Below are 26,135 nucleotides of genomic sequence, written 5' to 3'. Positions count from 1 at the left end.
CCATGCTGTAAAGGTAAAGGTAAAGGGACCCCTGACCATTAGGTCCAGTTGCAGATGACTCTGGGGTTGGGGCGCTCATCTCGCTTTATTGGCCGAGGGAGCCGGCGTACAGCTTCTGGGTCATGTGGCCAGCATGACTAAGCCACTTCCGGCGAACCAGAGCAGCGCACGGAAACACCATTTACCTTCCCGCCAGAGCGGTACCTATTTATCTACTTGCACTACGTGCTTTCGAACTGCTAGGTTGGCAGGAGCAGGGACCAAACAACGGGCGCTCACCCCATCACGGGGATTTGAACCGCCAACCTTCTGATTGGCAAGCCCTAGGCTCTGTGATTTGGACCACAGCGCCACCCGCGTCCCACCGTCATGCCGTAGAGAACACCAAAACTATGCTGTAGAATGGAGTGTGAGAAGTGGGACACATGTCACACAGAGCCCAAACCCAGCCACTAAATTTGGGTTGGGGATTTCCTCTTAGCTTTATACTGTGATGCTGCTGTTGCAATGTCCCAAGTCTTGTGGGGTGGGAGAGAGGCCTTGCTCAGTGTCTTCTGGGAGCACCTCTTCCTTCTCACAACAAGGAGAAATGAGCAGCTTGTGGTGCTCAGAAGCTGATTCTGAGCTCTGTTGCCACTTGAGCTTACCTTATAATCAGTTCCGGGTACCATTTAAGGACCCTCAATTTCTGCACTTTAGTGTTGTCACTATTAGAGGCATGTCCACTGTGCTGGGATAAGAACATAAGCAGAGCATGTTGGATCAGGCCAAAGGCCCATCTAGCACCCTGTTCCTCTAGTGGCCACTCAGGTGTGTATGGGAAGCCTACAAGCAGCACCTGAGTGCAACAGCACTCGCCCCACCAGCAATTCCCTGGAACTGGATAGGGTTTAAGGCGTGAGAGTGCCTTGATCTAACAGGGTTGGAGACAGAGGGATGTACCACATCGTCATGCATGTTTTCAGTCTCCACTTTGTGACCCATAGCAGCCCACCTGTTTCCTTCTGTAGCAAAAGAGGGAGCAGAGGGGTGTGCAGCCAAAGCCCCAAAATCACAGACTGAGTTGTTAAATATTGGAACCAGGTGAATCTCCGCGAATGTCTATGCATTGCTGCTTTAATGGAACTTTAATGAAATGCTATAGAATTTTCTGTTTATTTGCTTTCAAAGTAAGCTTGCCATGGATTATTGAGTGCAAATTACACAGGCAGCCTGTGGAACTGCATTCTGCACCGATTAGCTGGTATGCAATGCAGCAGGTTATGAAGTATTAAAAAATCAACCACCTCTTACTGTATGCATGCATGTGCAGACGCACACACACACACACACACACACACACACACACCTTTAAATGAAAGGGTTCCCAGAGCAGCCTACAGATCAATATAAAAAGGAGAGAGAACCCCTGCCCCCAGGCTTACAATCTTAAAGACATGACACACAAGCAACAAGGGAATGGGGAGGGCAGAGAAGAGGAAAACAAGAAAATTGACTCTTGAAGCTATGCAGTTGTAGAAGAACTCCTAATGGGATGAAAACGGCTTCAGGGTGTGGGGCAGGGTGGCAGCGAGGCCAAGGCTTCATGGGCACATCCCAAAGAGCACCTGATTGGCTTTGCCAGAGTACCCACAATGCCCTGAGCTTGAAGCCACCCTGCCCCATCCCAGTAAAGAGCAGGAAAACTACCAGAGATGGAAGTGAAGAGAAGTGCCAACAAGAGAAGAATGGCAGACAAAACTGATGGGAGTATGCAGAGATGGCGAAACTGACGGGGAAGATCAGAAACCAGGAAGATCAAGTATTTTCAAAAGATTGGAGTAAATTCCTAATTTATTGAAAAGACCACTGTAAACAGTTAAAATCATTGGCAGGGATGTAAGAACACTTGTAATGTGGAATTAATTATGGTAACTATAGATATATAACAGATGGATTATGGTAAAAGATGCAGAAATTTTTATTTTAAATATGGAACCCATGGAGGGAGGGAAGGAGGTCCGAAGGTTTGAAAGAACCTTTTATTTTAATGTTTGAAATGGTTAAAGTTAAAATGTATAAAACCAATAGAAAAACTTTATTTTAAAAAAGAGCAGGAAAACTACATCCCTCATCAGCTGGTCAAATCTAGCAGTTTAACCACTGCACTACATTTGGATGTGCTCCATAGTTTCAACAGTGGCTACTCCCTCTGCTGCCCTGCCACCATAGAGAGGCTGCAGTGATGACACAGCCACTTCACTTGTCATTCTTCATTTGTCATTCTTCACACCTCTTCAGCTTGAAAAAAGAAAAAGAAAAAGAACAATATATAATCACCAGAGTCCCTCCTGATTTTCATTCTCAATGAAAGGATCGGGCCGCATTATGGATAGGGTTCATTAATGGTGGGTAGCACAGTCATAGGCATGTTTGTTTGGAAATATATGTATTCCATTTCATTCAGTAGCACTTATTCCTGGGTAAGTGTGCACAGGATGGCAACTTGAATCAAGTAGCACTGCTGAGCAGGGATCTTGGAGGAATCTGTTGAGAATGGCCTATCCAGCAGATTTCCTTCCATCCACCCATTTGACTCCCATCATAGAGTAGAATCTTGCTATGAATGCTCTTCACCTTAATTGTCTACAACAATGGCAACTTATTTACATGTGCATATTCTACATGCCTCGCCATCGCTCCAAGTGTACTGGGATGGCACCTTGTCCGGGGAGGGGAAATGGTGGCAACAACCTTGGCCTCTGATCTGGGGCTTCCGTCAAAGTGGTAAGAACATATTAAGTGAGCTTCTTGTTGGTGGAGGATGTGGTGAAGGTGGCGATTTATATTTTCAGCGACTTGTAGCATGCATTTCGAACAGCCAACCAAAGAAAGTGAGCAGAGGCCATCAGGAAATGCACTTTCCATGCTAGGACTTCTTATTTAACAGATTCTGCAAAAAGTGTCCTTCCCCAATACACTGTTTGATATTAAAGCCTTTGAGAAAGAGGTTTTGGAAGAGAAACTTTATATATAACAGCATTTGTTTAAATGCTTACCAGCATTTATAGAGCGTTGTCACTTGCTTAGCAGTACATTGTCATCGTCATCCACTAGGAGAAAGGGAAGGACAAAAGAGAGGGGGAAATCAATGCATTTATAAATTCACAGTAAAATGTAGCAAGGAAACAGGGCTGCATAAAATGTCAACATATTTTTATTCTAAAGCAGAAATGGATTTTTCAAAAGTGGTGGTGGAAACTGTTCCCCTCAGTCCTGTTATTTGTGAGACCATTTCCCTCTTCAGTCTTACTTTTCTGCCATTATCTGATTTCCCCCCTCATAACTGCTGACTTGATTTCCTGTAATAATTCTAGACGACCACATCTCGCACCAACAGAGCTTTAAGCTCTGTTGATTAATGGCAATATTGTGTTTCCCTCTGTTAAGAGACACTAATTGCTGCTCAAGCAGGTCTATCAAAAACAGGCATTAAGAAATTATAGGTAGCAATACCAAATGGAGTAGCAATACTCTCTAGCATTATGCAGCTAGCGGGGGACCTTTTTTTGGACAAGGTTCCTGAAATGTCAATGGTGGCGGCAACAGACAATGAGCTGTCACATGTTGCATTTTAACTTTGTGGACAAATTCACATGTATTGTCAAATATCACACAGCAGGGATGGGGAAGCTGTGGATCTCTAAGGTTTCCTCTTCTCCCCTTCCCCTCTTCCACCATGTACACCTCGCAAATCATCTGTGGGATCAGGAGAACCCCCAGAATGGGGAGAGTGTTTTCTCTGGTAAGCAGAAATGTGCATGTACTGGTGAAACCATCTTCTTAGTGCTACATTACATTTCACCAATGGTGTGGCTTAAACTCTTGTTTAAGTCCCGTTGAAACGCATCCATTCTCAATGCTTCAGTCTTATGAGTATTGCTATTATATGGCCATGAAACTCAGACTCTGTACACAGTTGCTCTGGATGCTCATTTTGCTGCATTAAAAAAATTCAATGAAAATTAAAAGGGTTTTGTTTTTTAAAAAAATGACTAGTTCCATGGACTGCAAGAAGATCAAACCAATCCATTCTTAAGGAAATCAGCCCTGGGTGCTCACTGGAAGGACAAATCGTGAAGCTGAGACTCCAATACTTTGTCCGCCTCATGAGAAGAGAAGACTCCCTGGAAAAGACCCTGATGTTGGGAAAGATGGAGGGCACAAGGAGAAGAGGACGACAGAGGATGAGATGGTTGGACAGTGTTCTCGAAGCTACCAGCTTGAGTTTGACCAAACTGCGGGAGGCAGTGGAAGACAGGAGTGCCTGGCGTGCTCCATGGGGTCACGAAGAGTCGGACACAACTAAATGACTAAACAACAACAATTTTGTGATTGAGGGGAACCAAAGTGCTTCTTGGGACGCGGGTGGCGCTGTGGGTAAAAGCCTCAGCGCCTAGGGCTGGCCGATCGAAAGGTCGGCGGTTCGAATCCCCACGGCGGGGTACACTCCCACTGCTCGGTCCCAGCGCCTGCCAACCTAGCAGTTTGAAAGCACTCCCAGGTGCAAGTAGATAAATAGGGACCGCTTACTAGCGGGAAGGTAAACGGTGTTCCGTGTGCGGCTCTGGCTCACCAGAGCAGCGATGTCACGCTGGCCACGTGACCCGGAAGTGTCTTCGGACAGCGCTGGCCCCCGGCCTATAGAGTGAGATGGGCGCACAACCCTAGAGTCTGTCAAGACTGGCCCGTACGGGCAGGGGTACCTTAAAGTGCTTCTTAACACCCTTGAGGTTAATTGCAGGAAATAAATCTCTGCCAAGGTTAAGAGGGCATTTAGGGGCAACGTGAAACTCTGAAGGTATACAGCACGTACCAAAAGTTACATGTGAAACAGGCAGTTGCACACAGGAACCCGTTTTCCCAAGTAACAGCCCAACTGTAGTTCAGTAAATGGTGCATTTCTTAAGTAATGAAAGTAGATTGAATCAGGTGGCATAGAGACTGCTGAGGCAGCGCCCAACGTTAGTTCAATAGCCTGTGACTTTCCTGAGGCTGTCATTGAAACCTTAATGATGCACATTTTCCCCTCCTTGCCACGCTTGAGATGGTTTTCCTCCACACTCAAAATAGTCACGTCTAGCACTGCAATCACATGCGCTTGTGGACTGGACCGGCTGCTACAGGGGAGACTAGAAGTTGCCTGTACCGGGTCAGTGAGCCTAAATATATATTACAGTAATGGCAATGTGATTAGCAATTGCATTGTGAGTTTTTGAAACACAAAATAAATAAAGGGCATGGGTGCTGAGGAGGAGAGCTTTAACGTAAAACAAACAAATGAACAAAATGAAATTAACAGACTTAAATAAGCTTAATAATCAGACTATGCATACACAAAAAATAGTATCTGTGCTGCCCGTAAATGTGTTAATACAATTTTATTATATAAAAATGGAGCTGAACCTTATAGTAAAAAAGATGGGAAGAAACAAAAATCCAGAATATAAGAACTCTGTAATGCAATAACTAAAACAGATAAGTCTATAAACAAAACCTATGTCAAGATAATATTTCCACAACATATAAAGAACCATAGAATAATCTGGATCTAAATAAACAGTGTGTGATTTATGACTCTTCAACGCTATTCTTTAGACAGCTAAAATGTCAGTAGAGGGTGTTCTAAATGGATTAATACATCTATTTAAGTCTGTTGGACGTGACCTTTTCAGTTTTATTTTGCTGTTTAATGAGCCAGACCTTCTTTCTGATTGTTAAGGTGAGGTTTAAGCCTCCCCTCCCCAGCTGTGAGAGCAGAGCAGTGCTGAGGTTGGAGTTGTGTGGATATCCTGGCAGAGCCAATCCAGTGCTTCTGTTGGTGCATCCACACAACCTCAACTCGTTTCCACCCTGACCCATTCTAGCCCCATCCAGGAAAGTCACAGTGGTTGGAAGGTTGGAAGGTAAACTCTGCCCCACCACACTGGCCACCACTAGCCAAAGATTTGGGGGCTTTTGTTTGTTTATTGACAGTGAATTGCATTGACATGTCTTTGTCTTGGGTGGCTTGTAAGATGTAACATTGACACTGAAAATGCAATTTTCTCCCTCAATGCTGAATTCACCAGATATGGTGATTTTTTATTTATTTTAAATCTTTCTACTTCTACTTCTTTTATTATTTTATTATTTGTACCCAGCCACTCTGGGTGGCTTCCAACAGAGATTAAAAATACATTAAATCTCTCTCATTTGTTCCTTAAAGTATAAAACTACAGAGATATCTAGAGGTATTACTGGTGATACTTTGGAGTGAGAATTCCACTCTTGAGCAACCTCATCAAAGCATCATGTTCTGCATTTGAAAAACCTCAATTCTGAAGTATTAAGTACCGAAGAGAGAATAAAAATCTGTTGCTAAGCCCCCTTTTGCCTTCATTTAATGGACTGGCTGATATGAATAGTTCTTTCTAAATTGGCAAATCCTGAAATGTGAATCCATACCTCCAGACACAATGAAATATGCATTCAAAATCTTCTATGAATGGAACCTATTCCAGTTTAGGTTTTGGAACCTATTCCAGTTTAGGTTTTGTGTTTCGTGCTCTCTCTTTCTCTCCCCCCCCCTTTTTTTTTAATAAACCTGTTTCAATCTCATTTGAGAAGGAAAGGCATTTGGTTTCCAAGGATAAAAACAAGCTACTACGAACAATAACGGAAAAGAGGAAAATGGAATTAAGCACCACTTGCCTGATCTTCAGTGAAATAGATTCCTCTTCCATCTGCAGATAAATTGCGAAATGCCTCTAGAGAGAACAAAACAAAGCTTCAATTTGCAAGAAAATAGAATAGTTTGTAAAGTATAGCAAAAAAAAAAGTGGTGACTTCTAGCATATATAAAACCATAATAAAACATTTTAAAAACTTCCCTATCTAGGGCTGCCTTCAGATGTCTTCTAAAGGTTGTATAATTACTTATCTCCTTGGCTATGTGGTTGCATAACTCCATATTTCTCCGATGAAAACAGGGATGTCCTAAGGAAAAGCAGGACATTCCAGGATCAAATCAGAAACTAGGACGGCTTCTGTAAAACCGGGACTGTCTCTGGAAAATAGGGACACTTGGAGAGTCTGTTATTGTGGGAGCCTTTTTTTCAGCTGCACCAGATGGTCCATGTGCTTATTTTGCTTAATGGTTAATCCAGCCCTGTCTTTCTCAGACATTCTTTCTTTCTCATTTAGGTGGGCCCGCTGTGCCATGGAGGCTCCCATCATGCCTGCCTCCACCATCTGTCTCTTCAGGTATTTGCTTTTTGTGGGGAGAGGGGGAGCAGCTGGCTGTAGGGCCCTGGAGTTGGGCCTGGACTCCAACCCTAATGGAGCCACAGGTGTGTTCAAGCACCACCGAAATGAACAGAAACCGCCTAAGAGGACAGCTGTTTCTCAGAGACATTGGCCAAGTTCATGCATGATGCTGAATCATAGTTTAGTGGCAAATGAGTCTTGGCAAGCCATGAAAGCATAAGAAGAGCAAATCTAGTCCAGCATTTTGCTCCTGCAGTGGCAGCCAGAAGCCTATGAGAAGCCTACAACCAGGACCTAGAGTGCACCAGCACTCTCACTACCCAGAACTGGGATTCATACCAGCATTGGGCTTGTGTGTGTCCCCTCCCCTTTTCTCAAGTTCATCCACAAGGAGGAGAATGGAAACATTCACCTGGTGTGTTTTTTAAAAAAGCAGAGTTTGCTGTTATGTCCAAACCAGGATGTGTCATTAGTTTAAATTATGGCTTATTGGAGAAAGCTAGGATCCGAAACCATGGCTTGATTTTGATTTCGTTTCAATAAATCATCGTTTAAACTGATGTCTGAACCGGGCCACTGTGTCAAAGGAGTTAGACAAATGCGCGTGTTGTGCAAAGTACCCAGTATCTCAAAAAAACCACAAAACAAAACAAAGCACTGCTGTATATGAATACCACATGCTCTTTTTGCTAGCGTTTTGTGTAAAGTAATGTCTACTTATGCACACTGCAGAAACAAATTCTGCTTGAAACATCCTTTGTGAGAAAGGGGGTGGGGAGCGTAGAAAAAGGAGCAGCTGGCCTTGTTTGTGGCTTTCTACTAGTCACAGTGAGCTAGAAGGCGATACGGAAGATGGACTCAAGAAGGGACATTCAGCCTTTGCAGTAATATAGTAAGCATCCCTTTCCTGCCTCTAGCTAAACTGCAGGCTTAGGAGACCTAGTATTCTCAGAGTAAAACGGTACATTAATGTTATGGTCTTAACTGTGATTTAATCTCCACCGCCATTTTACAGCAACTTATAAAGGGGGAGATGCTTTTGATTGTGTTATTACTTTGGATTTCCAGGGAACATGAGTAATGGTCTAAAGAGCCTCTTAATTTATTTAACTATCTGTCCTCAATTCATATTATCGATGTGCTGCCCTTTATTTCCATTTATCAGTAATCATCTCCTGAGTAAATCCCACTGGCAGCACTTTCAAGTGTTTGAAGAAATGCATAATATGTTTTTAAACTTTTAGTAAAATAAAAATAGAAAGATTATCGGTGGATTTCCCCCACCCCAACCCCCCATGGGTTCTTATTCTTGGAATTGTGATTTCTCTTCCAATAACTTTTAAAGAAGTTATGTTTTATGCCTCCACCGACAATGCAAGATGCTTTTATCAAATGTGTATAATTTAAGTTGGGATTGTATTAAATCTTAGCATCTTCTGTCTTGGAAATGTCCTGTGTCCTGGCAGGGAAGGGGAAATCTCCCAGGGTGAGAGGCTGAGGGAAGAGGCAAATGTTCCCAGGTGAGAGATGAGAGGGTACATCTTTCTCAGTATGGGATAAAAGTTAGGCTATATCTGTGAGAGAGGACCCTGTACTCTTCTAGCGCTTTTCTTCTTTTCTCTTTTCTACTGTTTTTTGCTTAGATTCGGGGGGTTTTAATCGCAATGTGAAAAGTTTTAATAAAACTTTTTAAAAGAAAATGAGAAAATGAAAGTGTCCTGCAGTTTGATTTCTTATTTTTAAATGTTTCTGCCAATAAAGCTTGGAGATTTTTCTAATTGGATTTCCAGAGGTATCTGGTAAAATCCAGTCAACGGCAAAGATCACTCACACAGCTTGAGCATTCGCTTTGCTGCTGCATGTTCCCCTTCCAGAGAGACAAGCCGCTTTCCAGACAGTGGCTTGTTTCTTTAGCAATATGAAAATTGTCCATGTGAGTTTCCCTAGGCGCCTTCCAAACTCACATTTCAGACTAAGGGAACCTTTTAATATAGGTCTTCATGTAGCTTTCATATGTCTTCATGTCAACATCTCCTCTTATTTTGCCTCTTTATTGGAAGAGTCCACTTTTGAAGGAAGGAAAGGAAATTTTGTGTTTGGTAATTGCAAGTCAGCTAAGGAGCTCCAGGTGTATAAGAAGGCATACATGATACTTCATTTATTTGAAGTTGTTGACATATGACAGATGCACATTTCAGATGTGCATTCAAGTGACAGCCATAAAGCATTTGTGCTGTGTCCCTTTGAACTGGATGTGCAATCAAATGCACATCTCATCAACATCCTTACACAAATGTCACACTTAACATATTGTTTATGCATGCCTAGAGCTGGGTCAAAGCCAGAAAACAAATGTGTGAAGGTCAGTCTCTGCATTGGCTGTTTCCATCCTTGGATTTAGTCCTACTTTAAAAATAAATAAATAACATAAAATAATAGAAATAGCTGATTTGAAGTCAGACATTCAGGTGCTTTGCCTGTCTGTTGCAGGCAGGCAGGCAGGCAAACCAACAAACCATGAGACAGTTTCTCAAAACACACACACATTCACACAAATAATAAGAGCTTATACTTCACAACATGTTTTAGGGAATGGAGTTGGATTGGATGGAGTATTCAAATGCTTGAATTATGCTCTATTTTACAACAATAATATTTTGTGTCATTGCTCTGCTATTGTTGGACTCCACCTGCCCTCAGCCCCAGGCCGCATGACTGATGGTCAGAGATGGTGGAAGCCTATAGGCCAAAGTGCATTTTCTGATTCTCAGAACATTCAGTCAGTGAGCCACTTCTCCAACAATGGATGCCAAACTACTGCATCAAGTGAAAATCCTTAAAACGTATTAGCAACTAAAGAAATGTTTTTACAAACATCCGTTGTGTGTAACTTACTTGCCATAGTCTTAAGACGAACCATGCAGCACACAAAATCAGGAAAGCTTATCCTCATCAAGGAGTCACCGTATCGCACGGTCATCAGCTGGAGGGTTGTGTCATTGATGAACAGACCTGCAAACAGCAACAGTAGAAGGCAAAGGAAGAGATTATAATATATTTAAAAAGGAAACATTGTCCAGTAATGTTCACCAACTGCAGAGAATGGAGTGTTGTCGACTTCCTCAAACATTCCAGTCAGGGCTACTTCCTTTATATATATAAGAAAAAAGTTAATAAAACAGCCCAGAATCTGGAAAGAGCAGTGTGTGGGTGAACAAGAGTCACAGCTTTACAGCACACTTGCAGAAATGTCTTCTCTGCCTCATTGATTTCCAGGTAACCAGGAATAGGATGCAGCCTTAGGCAACTCAAACACTAAACTCATGGCAAGGGGCAGTCAAGTGGGTCCCTGGCTGAAGGAACAGGACCTTAGGAGGGCTCACAATGGCAACAGGAATCCCTGGGGTACTAAACTGCTGCTTAGTATTTTCCCTCCTGTCGGCTTAGAAGGCAAAGGGGAAGAGAGAGAAATGAATGACATAATCCTGGGCCCGGAAACAAATGTTTGCAATTCATTTGACTTCGGCATATCAGTAATGAGATGCAGGATTTATAGGGTTGAAGGAACCTCTTCAAAGGAACCTAGAATCTACTGACTTGTAAAGTGCAGGAAGAAGCAGCACATCTTAAAGAGGGCTGTGCTTTCCCCCAAATTCTGCTCTTGGGGCAAAAGAAGCTGACTTTGCCATATTTATATTCATACTACTTACAAAGACACACATGCCTCCCTTTCTTCTGTTCAGTGCCTGTACTGTTTGCTGTTTGCCTTCAAGGACTGCACAGCATGCAATTTTCCTCCCTGTGTTATACTTTATTGCCTTTATTATCACCATACCTTCCTCGCACCTTCCTTTATGCGGCACATTAGTGATAAATTCCAGATAGCGGCATGGAGAGCATCTGCCCCCACTCCAATTGCGCACCAGGAATCATAACAGTCTCTAGAGGCCACCTTACTCCCCCTCTCCTCTCCTCTCCTCTCCTTTCTCCTTCTGAGCAATCTCACTTAAGTTTGCGGCTGTCATTTGATCACACTTTCTTTTTCACTCCCCACCCAGGGGAGGGGGGAAAGAATTAACATGTTAAGGGCATAATGCAGCTTAAGAAGCTATCTAAAAATCTAAATGCTCATCACTAAGGCAGTGTTATTGGACCGTAGCTTCCTCTGTGCAGTGTGATGGATTGCCTATATTAAGTTTACCAGATTTTTTTCAATGAATCTGGGGGCACTTTAATTAATTAATTAATTAATTAATTACAGTGGTACCTCGGGTTACAGACACTTCAGGTTACATACGCTTCAGTTTACAGACTCCGCTAACCCAGAAATAGTACCTCGGGTTAAGAACTTTGCTTCAGGATGAGAACAGAAATTGTGCTCTGGTGGCGTGGCAGCAGCGGGAGGCCCCATTAGCTAAAGTGGTGCTTCAGGTTAAGAACAGTTTCAGGTTAAGAACGGACCTCCAGAATGAATTAAGCACTTAATCCGAGGTACCACTGTACTATGTTCGGGACGTTGATGCTGCAGTGATGGCGGTGGCAGAGGGGCAGCCGCCACCTTGACCTCAACCACCACGTTTCCTCTTCCTCCGAGGCTTCTATCTCCTTTCTCCATGAGCCTGGGCAGCCCCTGAGTTATTGGTTCTTCAGTGGTGGTGGGGAAGCGGTGCGCGCTGGGTCAGGCATGGAAGGCGGAGAAGGAGGGCGGCGGCGAGGCTTGGGCAGCGTGATACCTCCCTTCCTATTGGAGCAGCCCCAATCCCATTCCTACTTGTGTGCAAGCAGGAGGGGGGTGGGGATCCCTCAGCTGGGAAGTGGGGCTTCACACTGCCTTTTGGAGCAGCCCCATCCCAACTGCTACTTGCGTGCAAGCAGGAGGGGGCAGGGATCTCTCAGGCAGCGCAATGCCTCCCTTCTCATCGGAGCAGCCCCAATCCCATTCCTACTTGTGTGCAAGCAGGAGGGGGCAGGGATCCCTCAGCTGGGAAGGGAGGCTTCCCGTTGCCTAACTGAGAGATCCCTGGCCCCTCCTGCTTGCATGCAAGTAGGAGTTGGGAGGCTGCTTCGATAGGCAGCATGAAGCCTCCCTTCCCAGCTTAGTTGCTGGGGTCAGGGAAGGTGGAGGCAGCCTGGAAGCTGCATCTTAGAGCCCCTGCACCACCATCATATGGGGACTTCTAAGCAGCTCCTGAAGCCAGCCAGAGCCAACTGCTCTGGGCTGCTGAGACTGCCGCTGCTGCATTTCCCGGGGACATTAGATGAAATCTGGGGACATTCCAGGGATAGAATTTGTCCGAGGACTTATTCGCAAATCCAGGGACTGTTCCTGGGAAACGGGGACGTTTGGTAACCCTGGCATATATAAATCTCCCCACCAAAGGACTCTGCTGCAAAACATCAGGAACTGGGGAAGCTAAGGGTTAAGGCTGGAGGCTTGGTTGCAATTCCAGGAGTGTTCAGCAGATGTCATTGCGAACTCAATGGATTCTGACTTCATGAAAGAATCTTCAACATTCTGCAGAAGGCGCCAGAATTGGAATTCGTGATAGTAAGCTCTCTAGCTTGTCTTCTCCATTCTTGTCTCTTCCAGGGCTTGTGACCAGGGTTTGTTTGCTATTTTTTTAAAAAAATAAATAACTGAACTACACCTGTCATGGCAACCTAACCCCCCCCCCCCCAATTTAGTAGGCGAAACCTTTTCCATTCCTAATCTCCATATCAGGAGAAAAGCTTCACCTGCTAAATTTCTGTTTCAGAAACGTTTCCACAAAGATGTATCAAATTTCAAAACTTAAATTGGCCTTAACTGAAAATACATTCAGATTTTCTCAGCATACCTTCTTGCTCTGTTACTCTTCTCAAATTGGAAATATATAGGAATCCAGAATTATTTTCATCTTCTCTTTCAAAAATGTCCTGGAAAATATTTAAACCCAAGATAATATTTTAGGACATGGCTAGCATATCGATTCAGTCACTGCCATATGAATTATCATAGCTAGTGATGAAATCTTCTGAAAATCTTGATGTTGAGCTTATACACATAGGGTGCCCCCCCCATTCCCATCTCATTTCTTAATCCTTATCAGATGTGAGTTTCCGCCTGCCCCTCTTCAGTTAAAGCTATGAGAAAGTCTCACATGTTATATTCATTATTACACACAATATCTTATGTATAATATTACACATGTATGCATTATACATTTCCCCAGTAGTGATGTACAGAAGTGAGAGCTGGACCACAAAGAAGGCTGATCGCCGAAGAATTGATGCTTTTAAATTATGGTGCTGGAGGAGACTCTTGAGAGTCCCATGGACTGCAAGAAGATCAAACCTATCCATTTTGAAGGAAATCAGCCCTGAGTGCTCACTGGAAGGACAGATCGTGAAGCTGAGGCTCCAATACTTTGGCCACCTCATGAGAAGAGAAGACTCCCTGGAAAAGACCCTGATGTTGAGAAAGATGGAGGGCACAAGGAGAAGGGGACGACAGAGGACGAGATGGTTGGATAGTGTTCTCAAAGCTACCAGCATGAGTTTGACCAAGTTGCGGGAGGCAGTGGAAGACAGAAGTGCCTGGCGTGCTCTGGTTCATTGGGTCATGAAGAGTCGGACACGACTAAACGACTAAACAACAACAATGCATTATACACAGATTCTATATGCATATACAAAGTTCACAAGAGTAACCAGCACATAAACAGATACATACAAAATGCTCATATATACTACTATAAAACTATGTCGCACAAATAAAGTACAACATGGACCTTGGCTCTTTTATAAATATGTGTTTTATAATATAATTTTGTATATTACACATAGTGATTTGGGTGTTTAAAAAAATAAAAGAAACCCAACAGTACATAAGCGGTTTGGGCATAAGTGAAGCTCAGTACTAGAGGCAACTCAGTTCTATGTAAAGTTTGATAAGGTCAGAACTACAAAAATTGTTTATAAATCCATTTAGAACAGCGTGGCACAGTGCAGTGAGGGTTTCACGTTGTTATAGGGTGAAAACCTCTATTCTCGGGAAAATGAGATCATTAACTATTTAAAAAGTACGAAAAGGAAGAAAACAGGAAAAGGCCAAAAGAAGAACAGGGAAGCAGCTGAGAGTTTGGATTCATACAGTTCAGTCATACCTTATACTTATAGAGATTTCGCCAAAGCTTTTCAAACTCTTGCAGCGTGAGTCTTCCATTATTACTGGCCTGTAGATTTGGTCAAGTTTTAAATACATTTTGATTGGGCTGCATGTTAACAGATCAACTTGTGCACTGGCTGGTGGCCCAGAGTGGGGAAACAATCAAAGCATTAGTATCTATGATTTGCCTCACTAAGCTTTACGTTTTGCCTGGCTTGAGCAGAAATATGGTGCTGTAGTGCACTTTCGGAATCGAACCAAATCAGATGATAGGTGGGGTGTGTGTACGGCATATTTGATGGTTTCCTATACAGTCATACCTTGGGTTACAGACGCTTCAGGCTGTGCGTTTTCAGGATACAGACGCGCCGAAACCCGGAAGCACTGGAAGGGGTTACTTCCAGGTTTTGTCACTTGTGCATGCGCAGAAGTGCTAAATCGTGCTTTGCACATGTGCAGAAGCGCCAAATTGCAACCTGTGTGTGTGGAGACACGGCGCTGCGGGTTGCAGACGCTGCGGGTTGCGAATGTGCCTCCCGCACGGATCACATTCGCAACCCGAGCGTCCACTGTATTAAAAAAGAAGAAATCCTCCCTGCACAGAGACATAGGACACATCAGGAAAATGCAGTATTAGAACCTGTCTGACATGCTCAATTTGCATTTGCAGGCTGCTGAGAAATGTCACAAGTACATCATGACTAAAATCCATTAAATTTCAAAAACCGCAAAGACTAAGAAACTACAGTCCCACTTTATCCGATGTATAAAGTGCTATCCTGAGTTATAGGTATATACCCTAATGTTTTGTTCTTTGCAAGGTGTAAAGATTGAGGTTAGAGGGAAAAGAAATGCAGAAAAGTACAGTGGTACCTTGGTTTACAAACTTAATCCATTCCTGAAGTCCGTTCTTAAAACAAAACAGTTCTTAAACGAAGGCGCACTTTCCCTAATGAGACCTCTCGCCACCGGTGCCCTTCCACCGTTCAGATTCTGTTCTTAGACCAAGGGACACTACTTCTGGTTTTGCTGAATTCGTAAAACGACTCATTTGTAAACAGAACTGTTCTTAAACCAAGGTACCACTGTACCTAAATTTTGTGGTATTTCACAAAACAGTTTTTGATAACACAGGTATCCTGGCATTGGTAAGCCAATTCACATATATGATTCATTGTAATTAACATGATAGGGACGCGGGTGGCGCTGTGGGTAAAACCTCAGTGCCTAGGACTTGCCGATCGCATGGTCAGCGGTTCGAATCCCCGCGGCGGGGTGAGCTCCCGTTGTTTGGTCCCAGCTCCTGCCAACCTAGCAGTTTGAAAGCACCCCCGGGTGCAAGTAGATAAATAGGGACCGCTTACCAGCGGGAAGGTAAACGGCGTTCCGTGTGCTGCGCTGGCTCGCCAGATGCAGCTTGTCACGCTGGCCACGTGACCCGGAAGTGTCTGCGGACAGCGCTGGCTCCCGGCCTATAGAGTGAGATGAGCGCACAACCCTAGAGTCTGGCAAGACTGGCCCGTACGGGCAGGGGTACCTTTACCTTTTAATTAACATGATGATTTCATTTGAAGTTTGAGGTCCCTTGGCTTCAGAATGGCCACTTTACAGTCACTTAAAAAATATTGTAGAAGCCTTTGTTCCCCGATTTGCTTTGGAATATTGTCATTTCTGAAGTCAGATGGCGTCAATTCTTTTGTCTATTATTTTGCACAGAAACTATTCTGGATTCACCTTTTGCAATCCCCCAAATCATGTATACTCCCCTATAACTCAGGATAAAACTTCATGGAACTGATGAGGTGGAATGTGTTTCACAAAAGCTTATACCAGATTAAGTTTGTTAGTCTTCAAGGTGCCACAGGATTCTGTATTGCTTTTGCTGACAAAATCTAGCATAAGCAATTTTTTTTAAAAAAAAGTTGCTACAATAAATTTTGTTTCCTGAATATGAAACACCTGCTTTGCTTAGGCAGTAAATACATTCATTTCCTATGGTTGAATCTCCTTCTAAATTTTAAAAATAATGGGAGCATATATTTAGCTTGTATCTCCATATATATTTCACACGCCATTAAAAAATGTGTAAGATCTTCCACTGCTAATTAAATACATAAACAGACCTTAGCATTCCAAGTCTGGTCTATCAAGGGAGGCAGATTCAAACAAGTTTGTTTAAAGGCAATCTTTAGTTCTCTATGCATCAAGTGTTCAAAATATTAAGGGACCTGGACATGAATGATGGTGGAATATTAAAAACGATTTACAGAAATAAATATTTGTCGCAATTACTTTGGAACAGAACATCTTTCAAACACTGCAATAATGCCCTTTGGGCCTTGTCATAGCCCAAAAGATAGAAATGGGAAACTGAAAACCACAAATTTAGAAACACGAAAAGGGCGCGGTCCCTTGATTATTTGGATTTCTCTCCCCCAAAACCCCTCTCAGCTTCCACAGAAAAGACTTCCATCATTGTCTAGGGATGGAGGAGAAATTTGGTCCCATTTGCATCTTAATGCAAAAGTATCTAATTAGCGCTTCTCAAAACAATATGTGAATTGAATTTTGCCCTTACTTTGGAATGCACATCTGTCTGAATTTTGCAATGCAGTTCTCCAACCGAAAAATGTATACAAAAATTGCAATATATTAGGCAAATATGGGGAAAATGTGCTTATTAGAAGAAATGCACACCAAAAGTATGATGAACTCCTCACTGCACTCAGAAATCTAGCACATCAGGAAAAGACTGGCTTAGATTCTGTCTGGCATGTTTGCTTTCCATTTGCAGGTTGTTGCTTTTTTTTAACACGGGAGAATGTTCAAGTATGCAAGTTCCCTTCTTCGGATTCATACGTAGAAGTGCAACAGTCTGGAAAGGGCTGCCTTACCCAATATTTGAACTGGTGCTTTGGCTGTGAGAGCCCACACTAGATTAGCAATGTGCTTTATTGCATACTCCTCATCCCAAAAGGAAATAAGCAGCTATGGTGACCAGTTCTAATAGGCAACTTATTCAAAGTAGGCAAATGTAAAAGAGAAACACGCTTCACAGTTTTTTGTTTGGTTTTTCAGGGGATGGTTGTGGTGGTATTGACAATCTGGTGAACTATTATTCATCCTGTGTTACCTGCGTCTTCTATTTAGATAGTTCACACAGCGATTTTACTGTTAACAAGACAACATTGGAAATGTAGAACAAAAGGGATCTTTGGCGTGAGCATAAATTCTATCACATTTGCCTTCCTTTTCTCCTAGACATCGGAACAAGTCTGGGCATGAAATGTAGTCAGGTAGTTAGGCTTTTCTACGCAACATAAAGTCTTCTTGGATGGAAGATTGGACTGTATCTAGGTTCTGATAGGAAGTGATTTACAGAAGTAGGCAACATTTCAGGTGTTTCAGGAGAGGGTTGTTTTGATCTTGCCTTTCCTACCTGACATTTAATCAAAAAGGGGACCTTAGAGGGAAGAGTTTGGCCACTTATAGATTCCCTGCATATGCAGTGGGCAGATCTCATGGCAAATATTTACTTGCGGGGCTCCTGCCGTGGGAAGCACAGCCATAACTCAAAGCAGGGAAGGGCAGCGTAAGGAAGGTTTATTGCATTTGTTGAAAAGATACATCCATCAGAGCTAAAAGGCTCCTGCACGAATCGAAGCTGAATCCATCTCCGCTTCCCCGACTGGCCATTAGATCTATAAACGGATAAATCAGAAAGCAACAGGGACAAAGAATAAGGAGGTTAGGAGAGGAGGCAGGCATGAAATGGTCCACTTGTAACCCGAGGAATTTGGAGTCAAAGTGCTGTTTCACACATCACATTTTGCAAAATATACCAGAGGGGCAATTGGAAAAGGACTGGGCCTTGGAGTGTTTAAGGTTGATTTAAACTCTGTTGCAGCATTCAAGGAACTTCAGTAATAGTTGCAAGGAATATATAAGAATTAAGAAAAAGTTTAATTATGATAAAAGTGTGTATTGGCAATAAGTAATATGGAATTGAAATATGGAATAGACGGGAGGTTGGGTCTTTAGTGTTAAGACCAATTTATGTTTTATCATTTGTTAAGAAAATTATGAGTCTGTGGTTATTCCTGTGTATAAATATAAAAAAGGTTGATTGAAGAACAAGTGTGTTTGGACTACTGCCTCTCCAAAGGCCTCCTTCTCCCTCCAAACAGAGAATGTTTGCAAGTTATCCTATACTACACACATTCAACACCACAGTTTTTAACCCAATCACAAACTAATGCCTGAATGCCATGATTTGAACTTAAAGGTTGGAAAAACTGAAAAACTGCAGGAGGCTGAAGTAAACAGATTTCTTCATCCTCACACATTACAGGATAGGATAGACTTTCACACAACAACCCTCGTGACTACTTGTTTAGGTTTGTGACTTAACTCTCATGGCAGACAGTGGCAGACCTAATGGTTGCTGCCCCGTGACTTCAAAATATGCACATTCACATTCCCGCACATTCAAAATATGCCCCTCTTTGTGTGTGTTTTAGCAACTGTTCAGGATACAAGACAGAAGAAAAAAGAACTTGAAGAAATTAGTTGGCTATCAGCAATGAGCTTTACCTTTCTGGACTATTTCATTCAGAATTCCTTGCAGCTGTGAGGCATCCAAGTAGGAGGCCTAATAAAGAACATATGAGAAGGGCTTACAAATGCTAGAAAAGTTGTATATTTTTTTAAAACAACAACAAACTGTTTCTTCATAGATATAGAACTGAGAGGTTTTTCTGGGCAACCTGACCTTTTCTTGGTAGTGATTCTCCATTCCCAAGGCTGCTGAGCACTTATATGATCTCTACCAAAAATTGCTTGATTCTGCCTTAATTTTTATTCTTAGATAATTCCCAGCAGCTTCTGAGATTTGGGGAGTGGGGTAGAGGTGGTAAGTATTCTTATTATTAATTTCATTTATGAATGACTTCCCAGGAGGCATCCCATGAAAGCAAGTTACAACAGAACAACCTATTTAAAACAGTTGCATTTATAAACAAAACAATTTTAAACAACAGCACACACACGAAATGGATTCAAATCCAAGACAGATGCCAAATATTTCCAATGTTTTAGGTTTGTTGAAAGAGAAATGGCAAGTGCCCCAAAGAGAAGAGAGAATGCACTTGCCTGTCTGATATACAACAGGAAGGAGATCCAATGGGTGGGTTGCTAGCACACTAAGGGCCTGATTCCAGTATTGTGTAGGATGGTCTCTGCAGGATGTACTCCCTTGCAGAATGTAGGGAATGAAGCAATCTTTTAGGTGTCCTAACCCCAAGCTGTATAGGGCTTTGTACACCAATACCAGCAACTTGAACCTAATCCAGTTACTAATGGGATAGCAGTGAAATTCTTTTCAGAAGTGCTGTAATATGATGGCAATATTCCAGTCCAAAGAGAACAATTGAGCTGTCACATTTTGCACTAGCTGCAGGCAGCTTCTGGATTGTGGTGATTGAGATGTTCATTGGACTACAACTCCCATTTGCCTATTGCCTATTTATCTTGTGGACTGCCCTGAGATCTTTCAACAAAGGACGGTATAGAAATCTAATAAATAATACAAAGTAAATAATATTGGCCATACTGGGACACTGAGAGATCAATACAAGCTATGAGAGGCTACAGGTTCTCCATCCCTGTTCTAAGATGCTAGTAGGAAAATATAATGCTTTGCACTGTTCTTTTGGTATCCGTAGACGAGATCGCATGGAGTTGTGCCTTTGCAACGCTGCCATAACACCATGGCATATAAAGAGCTGAGAATCTGGCCTATTGCCCCTGCAGCTTGGAGTTGCTTGACTCACGAACCATGGAGAAACTTCCTTCGTTGCCCTCGCTGCTCCCGGAGACAAACCTTGCACATTATTCGCAGCAGGCAGTGTCATTTTCACCTTTTATGCATTGATATAACTATTAGCTGTGAGAGGTCTATTGTACAGAGGCTTTTGGCAGCAATTTTTTCTCTTGACTAAGTCAAGGAGTCCTTTATAACAGTTTATTAAGCCATTAAGAGCATCTCCTGTGAACACATGCAGCTCAGCTCAGAAAGAATGGGAATCAATTACCCAAACATTGACTGATGTCTGCTTTCCAAACGCAGCAAGCGCAAACTGGAAGTAATTCTGATCACAGTAAAATATGATATACATACCCACATATATTTGTAGCCAAGGGTTACTGCTAATTGCTTGTTTAAGGAACACCTTTCTCCCCTCAAGCAATCAGCCCTCAGCCATCTATTATGTTTTAGCCGGGTTCCTTGCCCTATTTGTTACAGCAGCTGGCAAATCAATAGAGTTTTGAGAAACCCACCTGAGATCTGCATTTGCTAAAGCTGAATAAAGAGCAAGACGGGAGACTTTTATTTCCCAATTCTACATGCCATGTTGATGCAGACAATTTTTTTTCTTCCCCATTCAACGTACCTGATTAGCATATCTTAGGAAGATGTTTTCATAGGAGTTGTCTTGATTCCACTTGGGCACAACCTGGATCAAAGGGAAGTGTGTGCGTACAAAATCAGTCACAAAAATCAGTCGGCATGAGACAGCATCTTATTTTTATTCAAACGACCCACAGATGTTTCAGGCAATTTAGAGTTAGCAACATTTGCACAAAAGGAGATTCAGTCACCTCCTCAAAAGTACGAAAGCGGGAAGAAATGTGATACAACAGAACTCTGTTCTCGGATTGTCAATTATCCCTCCTTAATTATCTGAATTCACTAAATCCCCCCCCCCCGTGACCCCATGTTAATTCTGGCAAATGTAAACTACATCCCTCCTATATCTAAATTCAGATTAACCACAAATAATTTGGATGTGCAAGCTCTGGGGTGGGCAGAGGAGAGAGAAGGTTGCTCTGTAGTATTAATCAGGCAGGGAGCAGAGAAAGAGAAATCGGTGTTATTTTATGAAGGTTTTGCGCAACAGCAAGGCTTCAGAAACGAAAGCCCCAAGGATGACTACAATTGGCAGTCTTTCACTGGCAGAATGTGCCAGGTTTATGGAGCAAAACAAAAGACGAAATGAGACAAAAAGGATAAGATTGGGAACTATCAAAGGTGGGAGACTTAGGGAAGAATGCTTTCCACTGGCTGAGGGGCTGTAGCGTTTGATGGAAGCCCTGACATGCCTGTGGAGCACGAGACAAATGCTGTTACCACACACACACACACACACACACACACACACACACACAACACCAGTTCAACACCTCACTGGCATATTGACTCAGCACAGATTGGGGTGTTTTATGGGTGGTACAGGGGAGGGGCATACTTATCCTGTGCCCCTTCAAGTACATGCTCCTACCGACAGTGGAACACTCCTGCTTCCTAGCCTGTGCCAGCCTTCACCAATCTAGTATCTTTCAGACATTTTGGACTACAACTCCCTTTGGCCATGCTGGATAAGGCTGATGGGAATTGTAGTCCAAAGCATCTGCAGGGCACCACAATGGCAAAGTCAGCAAGCCCCTGGAGGCTGCTGCTGCCAATGTGTTTTTGGGTTTCCCTTGCTGCATGCCCTGGTTCTGGGCTGCTGGGCAGAAGAGTCTTTCCCGTTCCTCAAGTTGTCCTGAACCCTCATCCTAGAAGGACTGTGTGTTCTCCGCAGCCATCCTGCCAAGCAGTTGTGTGGGTGCCATGTTGTGTAGGTTCCCCTTCCTCCCCATTGTGCTCAGAAAAAAGGGGGTATAAGGGGCTTTGAAGCCAGGCCATGGGGATGGATGGCTGAGGACTTCCAGTGGTGGTTCGTTGCAATTTGGGGGCTTGGTGGAGTGGGACATTTTGGTGCCATCTCCCTAGACAAAGATGCCCAGATGGAGCCAGTTGCTTGATGCAGTATACGGTAGTTTCCTTTGCTTCACCTAAATTAGATTAATCATCCAGTTTACCCAATGTACATAAGTTAATTGGCATGTTGAGAACATGAGTTGAGTGGACTCACTGAGAGTTCAGCACATTGTGAACCAGACATGTGATTGTTTAGTAGCCATGTTTGTGACTGTCTTTCCACATGCCCAGTTCACAACACCCTCCCCTGTATTTGTTGTGCGATTTGTTGTGTATTTTTGTGTATTTGTCATTTCTTCCCCTCTTTAGACGCTTTATATTACAATTTTATACCCACTGACCTGGTGGTAAGTTCCAGCTTCCTTATTGGGACCTACTTCTGAGTACATAGGACTGTGCTGTAAAAGGAATTTAAATATTTTTATCTTAAACAGCCATCATAGAGATCTGCAGAACAGCACATTCAACTAAGAATTAGTACAGCGAGAACCTGAAAACAGTTTAAGTGATCATCCTTTGAGGGTCATTTTGCTTTGCTTCAAGACAGATAAGGGAGCTGTAAGGCAATGAGAACAATTTTGGTGGTATGGTTCCCCGAGGTGCCCTCAATAGCTAAATTATAGGCATGTACCCAAAGCTAAGCACACGAGACCCTGTGATTTCAACTGAAGGAATTCGAGCATGTTTCTCCCACTGAAATCAAAGGGACTTAAAGGCCATGTTCAGAGGATCATGTATTGACTTATTACATAAGGTAAAGGTAAAGGGGCCCCTGACCATTAGGTCCAATCGTGACTGACTCTGGGGTTGCGCACTCATCTCGCTTTATTGGCCGAGGGAGCCAGCATACAGCTTCCGGGTCATGTGGCCAGCATGACTAAGCCGCTTCTGGCGAACCAGAGCAGCGCACGGAATATTCCGGCTTGTTCCAAAGCTGTTAACCATTGTTCTATGGTTCCATGGTTTGGATGAAACAGGACACTACATGGTTTGGATGAAATGGGACACTACAGTTAACTGAAGACTTCTTGGTTTGCATGAAGGAAAGAGGTGAAGGAGCTGCATGCACACCCAAAAGGCTCACTTATACCCCAGCTCTCTAAGCCAAGATATGATTGTCCAGACACAGCCATCATATCCTTGCCTTTTGCTACATTCTGCTCTTTGGAAGAGTCTTGCTCCACTTCTAGTGTGAATTCTCCCTTTAAAGCAGTTTAAACAGCTACCAAATCACAGTTTGAACTTTCTTCTGTTGATCTTAAATCAGCTGTTTAACCTATTTTTCTCTCGGGCGTGTGTGTGTGTGTGTGTGTGTGTGTGTGTGTGTGTGTAAATGCTTCCAAAGATTGGGGGGGGGGGAGATTTGGTTATACTTGACACAAATTTGGAGCAGGTCCCTTGGAATTAGCAAGATCCAAACACTGTGTTTTTCAGAGCAACCCCAACAATGCTAAGAGTGTTATATTTTCTTCTTAGATATTGAGTATCACAGATGGACCTTCAAATACATGGCATTCAGTCTGTGGCCCTCCAGATGTTTGTGGCCCTCCAGATGGCAAATGGTCGAAGATGATTGGAGGTATTGTCTACCAACATCTGCAGGGCCATAGAATCTGTTTTCCTGGTATACAGTACATACCCCTCAACTGTCCTGATTTAATCAGGACATCCCGTTTTGGGGGGCTGTGCTGTCTCATGAGTCACCTGACTCCTGCGAGATCGCAGCCCCTAAAGACACACGCCCCGATTTGCCTCTGGTACATGTTGGAAGGTATGACAGTGTGGCCCACATAGGTACAAACTCCCTGTGGCCCTGGGTGCCTGAGCACCCATAAAGAGGCCGGGAACCCACATATTCTGCTGCCAGGGCATGGCACCCATGGCCTTGGGCACCCACGGTCGCAGGGCCAAGATGGCACTCCTGATGGCCCATTAGTTGTAGCAGAGTAAATGGGTAAGATTTCAGTTAGACCAGGCATAGGCAATTTCCAGCCCTCCAGATGTTTGGGACTACAATTCCCACCATCCCTAGCTAACAGGACCAGTGGTCAGGGATGATGGGGATTGTAGTCCCAAACATCTGGAGAGCCAGAGTTTGCCTATGCCTGAGTTAGACACTCATAGCCTAGGGCCTGATCTGATGCTTCACATAGGCCCTGATCCACCCAAGGGCCAACTGGACCCAAATGAATTTGGGCCCCTTACCTAATGTTTTTAAACCATAATTAAACACAAGGTCAGGATGGAGGTAGGGGAAGAAGGGGATGCTGCATTCCCCTCCCCCCACTTAACTGCATGCTTTGTCAGGGTTTAAAACCCTTATGGAATATGCCATTTGGGGGGAGCAGGGGAAATAGAAGATGTTGTGCCTTCTCCCCCCCTCCCCACCACATGTTTAATTAGGGGTTTAAATTGAACTCCTAAATTAAATTAAACATGTGGAGTGGGGGTTGGGGGGGAAGTAGTCAGTCCTATTGGGTGTTGCTTTGCTTTGTAGAACATGCTGGCAAAGCAGACCCCTGCAGACAGAAGAACAGAATTCTATTTATTATTACATTTATGTCCTACCTTCCCTTCAGGACCAGATGCACAGCCTGGGAGTCATTTTGGACTCACGGCTGCCCATGGAAGTGCAGGTCAATTCTGTGTCCAGGGCAGCTGTCTGTCAGCTCCATCTGGTACGCAGGCTGAGACCCTACCTGCCCGCAGACTGTCTTGCCAGAGTGGTACAATACTCTAGTCATCTCCTGCTTGGACTACTCAATGTGCTCTACATGTACCTTTGAAGACCTTCATTGGCTCCCAGTATGTTTCTGAGCACAATTTGAAGTGTTGGTGCTGACCTTTAAAGCCCAAAACGGCCTTGGCCCTGTATACCTGAAGAAGTGTCTCCACCCCGATCATTCAGTCTGGACATTGAGGTCCAGCTCCGATGGCCTTCTGGCGGTTCCCTCACTGCGAGAAGTGAGGTTACAGGGAACCAGGCAGAGGGCCTTCTCGGTAGTGGTGCCTGCCCTGTGGAACACCCTCCCATCAGATGTCAAGGAAATAAACAACTACAGTGGTATCTCGGGTTAAGAACTTAATTCGTTCTGAAGGTCTGTTCTTAACCTGAAACTGTTCTTAACCTGAAGCACCACTTTAGCTAATGGGGCCTCCTGCTGCTGTTGCACCGCCGCTGCACAATTTCTGTTCCCATCCTGAAGCAAAGTTCTTAACCCAAGGTAATATTTCTGGGTTAGTGGACTCTGTAACCTGAAGCGTATGTAACCTGAAGTGTATATAACCTGAGGTACCACTGTATCTGACTTTTAAAAAACATCTGAAGGTGTTTAGGGAAATTTTTAATGTTTGATGTTTTATCGTGTTTTAATATTCTGTTGGGAGCAACCCAGAGTGGCTGGGGAGGCCCAGTCAGATGGGTGGAGTATAAGTAATAAACTATTATTATTATTATTATTATTATTATTATTATTATTATTATTATTATTATTATTTATTAGAGGTCAAGGTGGTGTTCATACCTCTCCTCCTCCTCGCTTTATCCCCACAACAGCCCTGAGAGGTAGGCTAGGCTAAGAGATGGTGACACGCCCAAGGTCACCCCGTGAGCTTCATGGCTGAGTGGGGATTTGAACCCTCAGGCTACCTGCCTCTCCTTCACTCCTGCCAGCTGACTGCCCTACCTTTTGACTCCCCTGGTGAGGTCTAAATGGGCCAACCCAATGCAGGTTGATCTAGGGCTGTCTTGAACTGAACTATCCGAATTGGGCCAGATTGAGTCAATTCAGTTCTGGATCCAGGCTTCCAATAAGTAGAAGGCACACAGCGTATGTCAGTGCTTCACATTTAAAGGCAACACCACTTTCTAAACCTACA

At 43.5% G+C, this 26,135-nt stretch overlaps 1 protein-coding gene across 2 annotated transcripts in view; it reads right to left on the bottom strand.

Annotated features, from left to right (window-relative positions):
- Positions 1 to 1,936: 1,936 nt before the first annotated feature.
- Positions 1,937 to 26,135, bottom strand: part of CAPN13 (calpain 13) — an 88,735-nt gene continuing 64,536 nt past the window's right edge. For both annotated transcript variants that reach the window (XM_028724475.2, XM_028724477.2), the window contains 10 exons: positions 22,598 to 22,654; positions 20,887 to 20,949; positions 19,028 to 19,085; positions 18,062 to 18,135; positions 14,433 to 14,501; positions 13,125 to 13,203; positions 10,183 to 10,299; positions 6,733 to 6,788; positions 3,039 to 3,092; positions 1,937 to 2,280 (listed from right to left, as the gene is read on the bottom strand). In XM_028724475.2, the coding sequence (XP_028580308.2) occupies positions 3,066 to 3,092; positions 6,733 to 6,788; positions 10,183 to 10,299; positions 13,125 to 13,203; positions 14,433 to 14,501; positions 18,062 to 18,135; positions 19,028 to 19,085; positions 20,887 to 20,949; positions 22,598 to 22,654 (600 nt within the window). In that variant the 3' untranslated portion in view covers positions 1,937 to 2,280; positions 3,039 to 3,065. The remainder of the gene's footprint in view (positions 2,281 to 3,038; positions 3,093 to 6,732; positions 6,789 to 10,182; positions 10,300 to 13,124; positions 13,204 to 14,432; positions 14,502 to 18,061; positions 18,136 to 19,027; positions 19,086 to 20,886; positions 20,950 to 22,597; positions 22,655 to 26,135) is intronic.

Source organism: Podarcis muralis, chromosome 3 (genome assembly GCF_964188315.1).
Source record: "Podarcis muralis chromosome 3, rPodMur119.hap1.1, whole genome shotgun sequence".
NCBI classification, from domain to species: domain Eukaryota; kingdom Metazoa; phylum Chordata; class Lepidosauria; order Squamata; family Lacertidae; genus Podarcis; species Podarcis muralis.
This window is presented reverse-complemented; position numbering and strand designations above follow the sequence as displayed.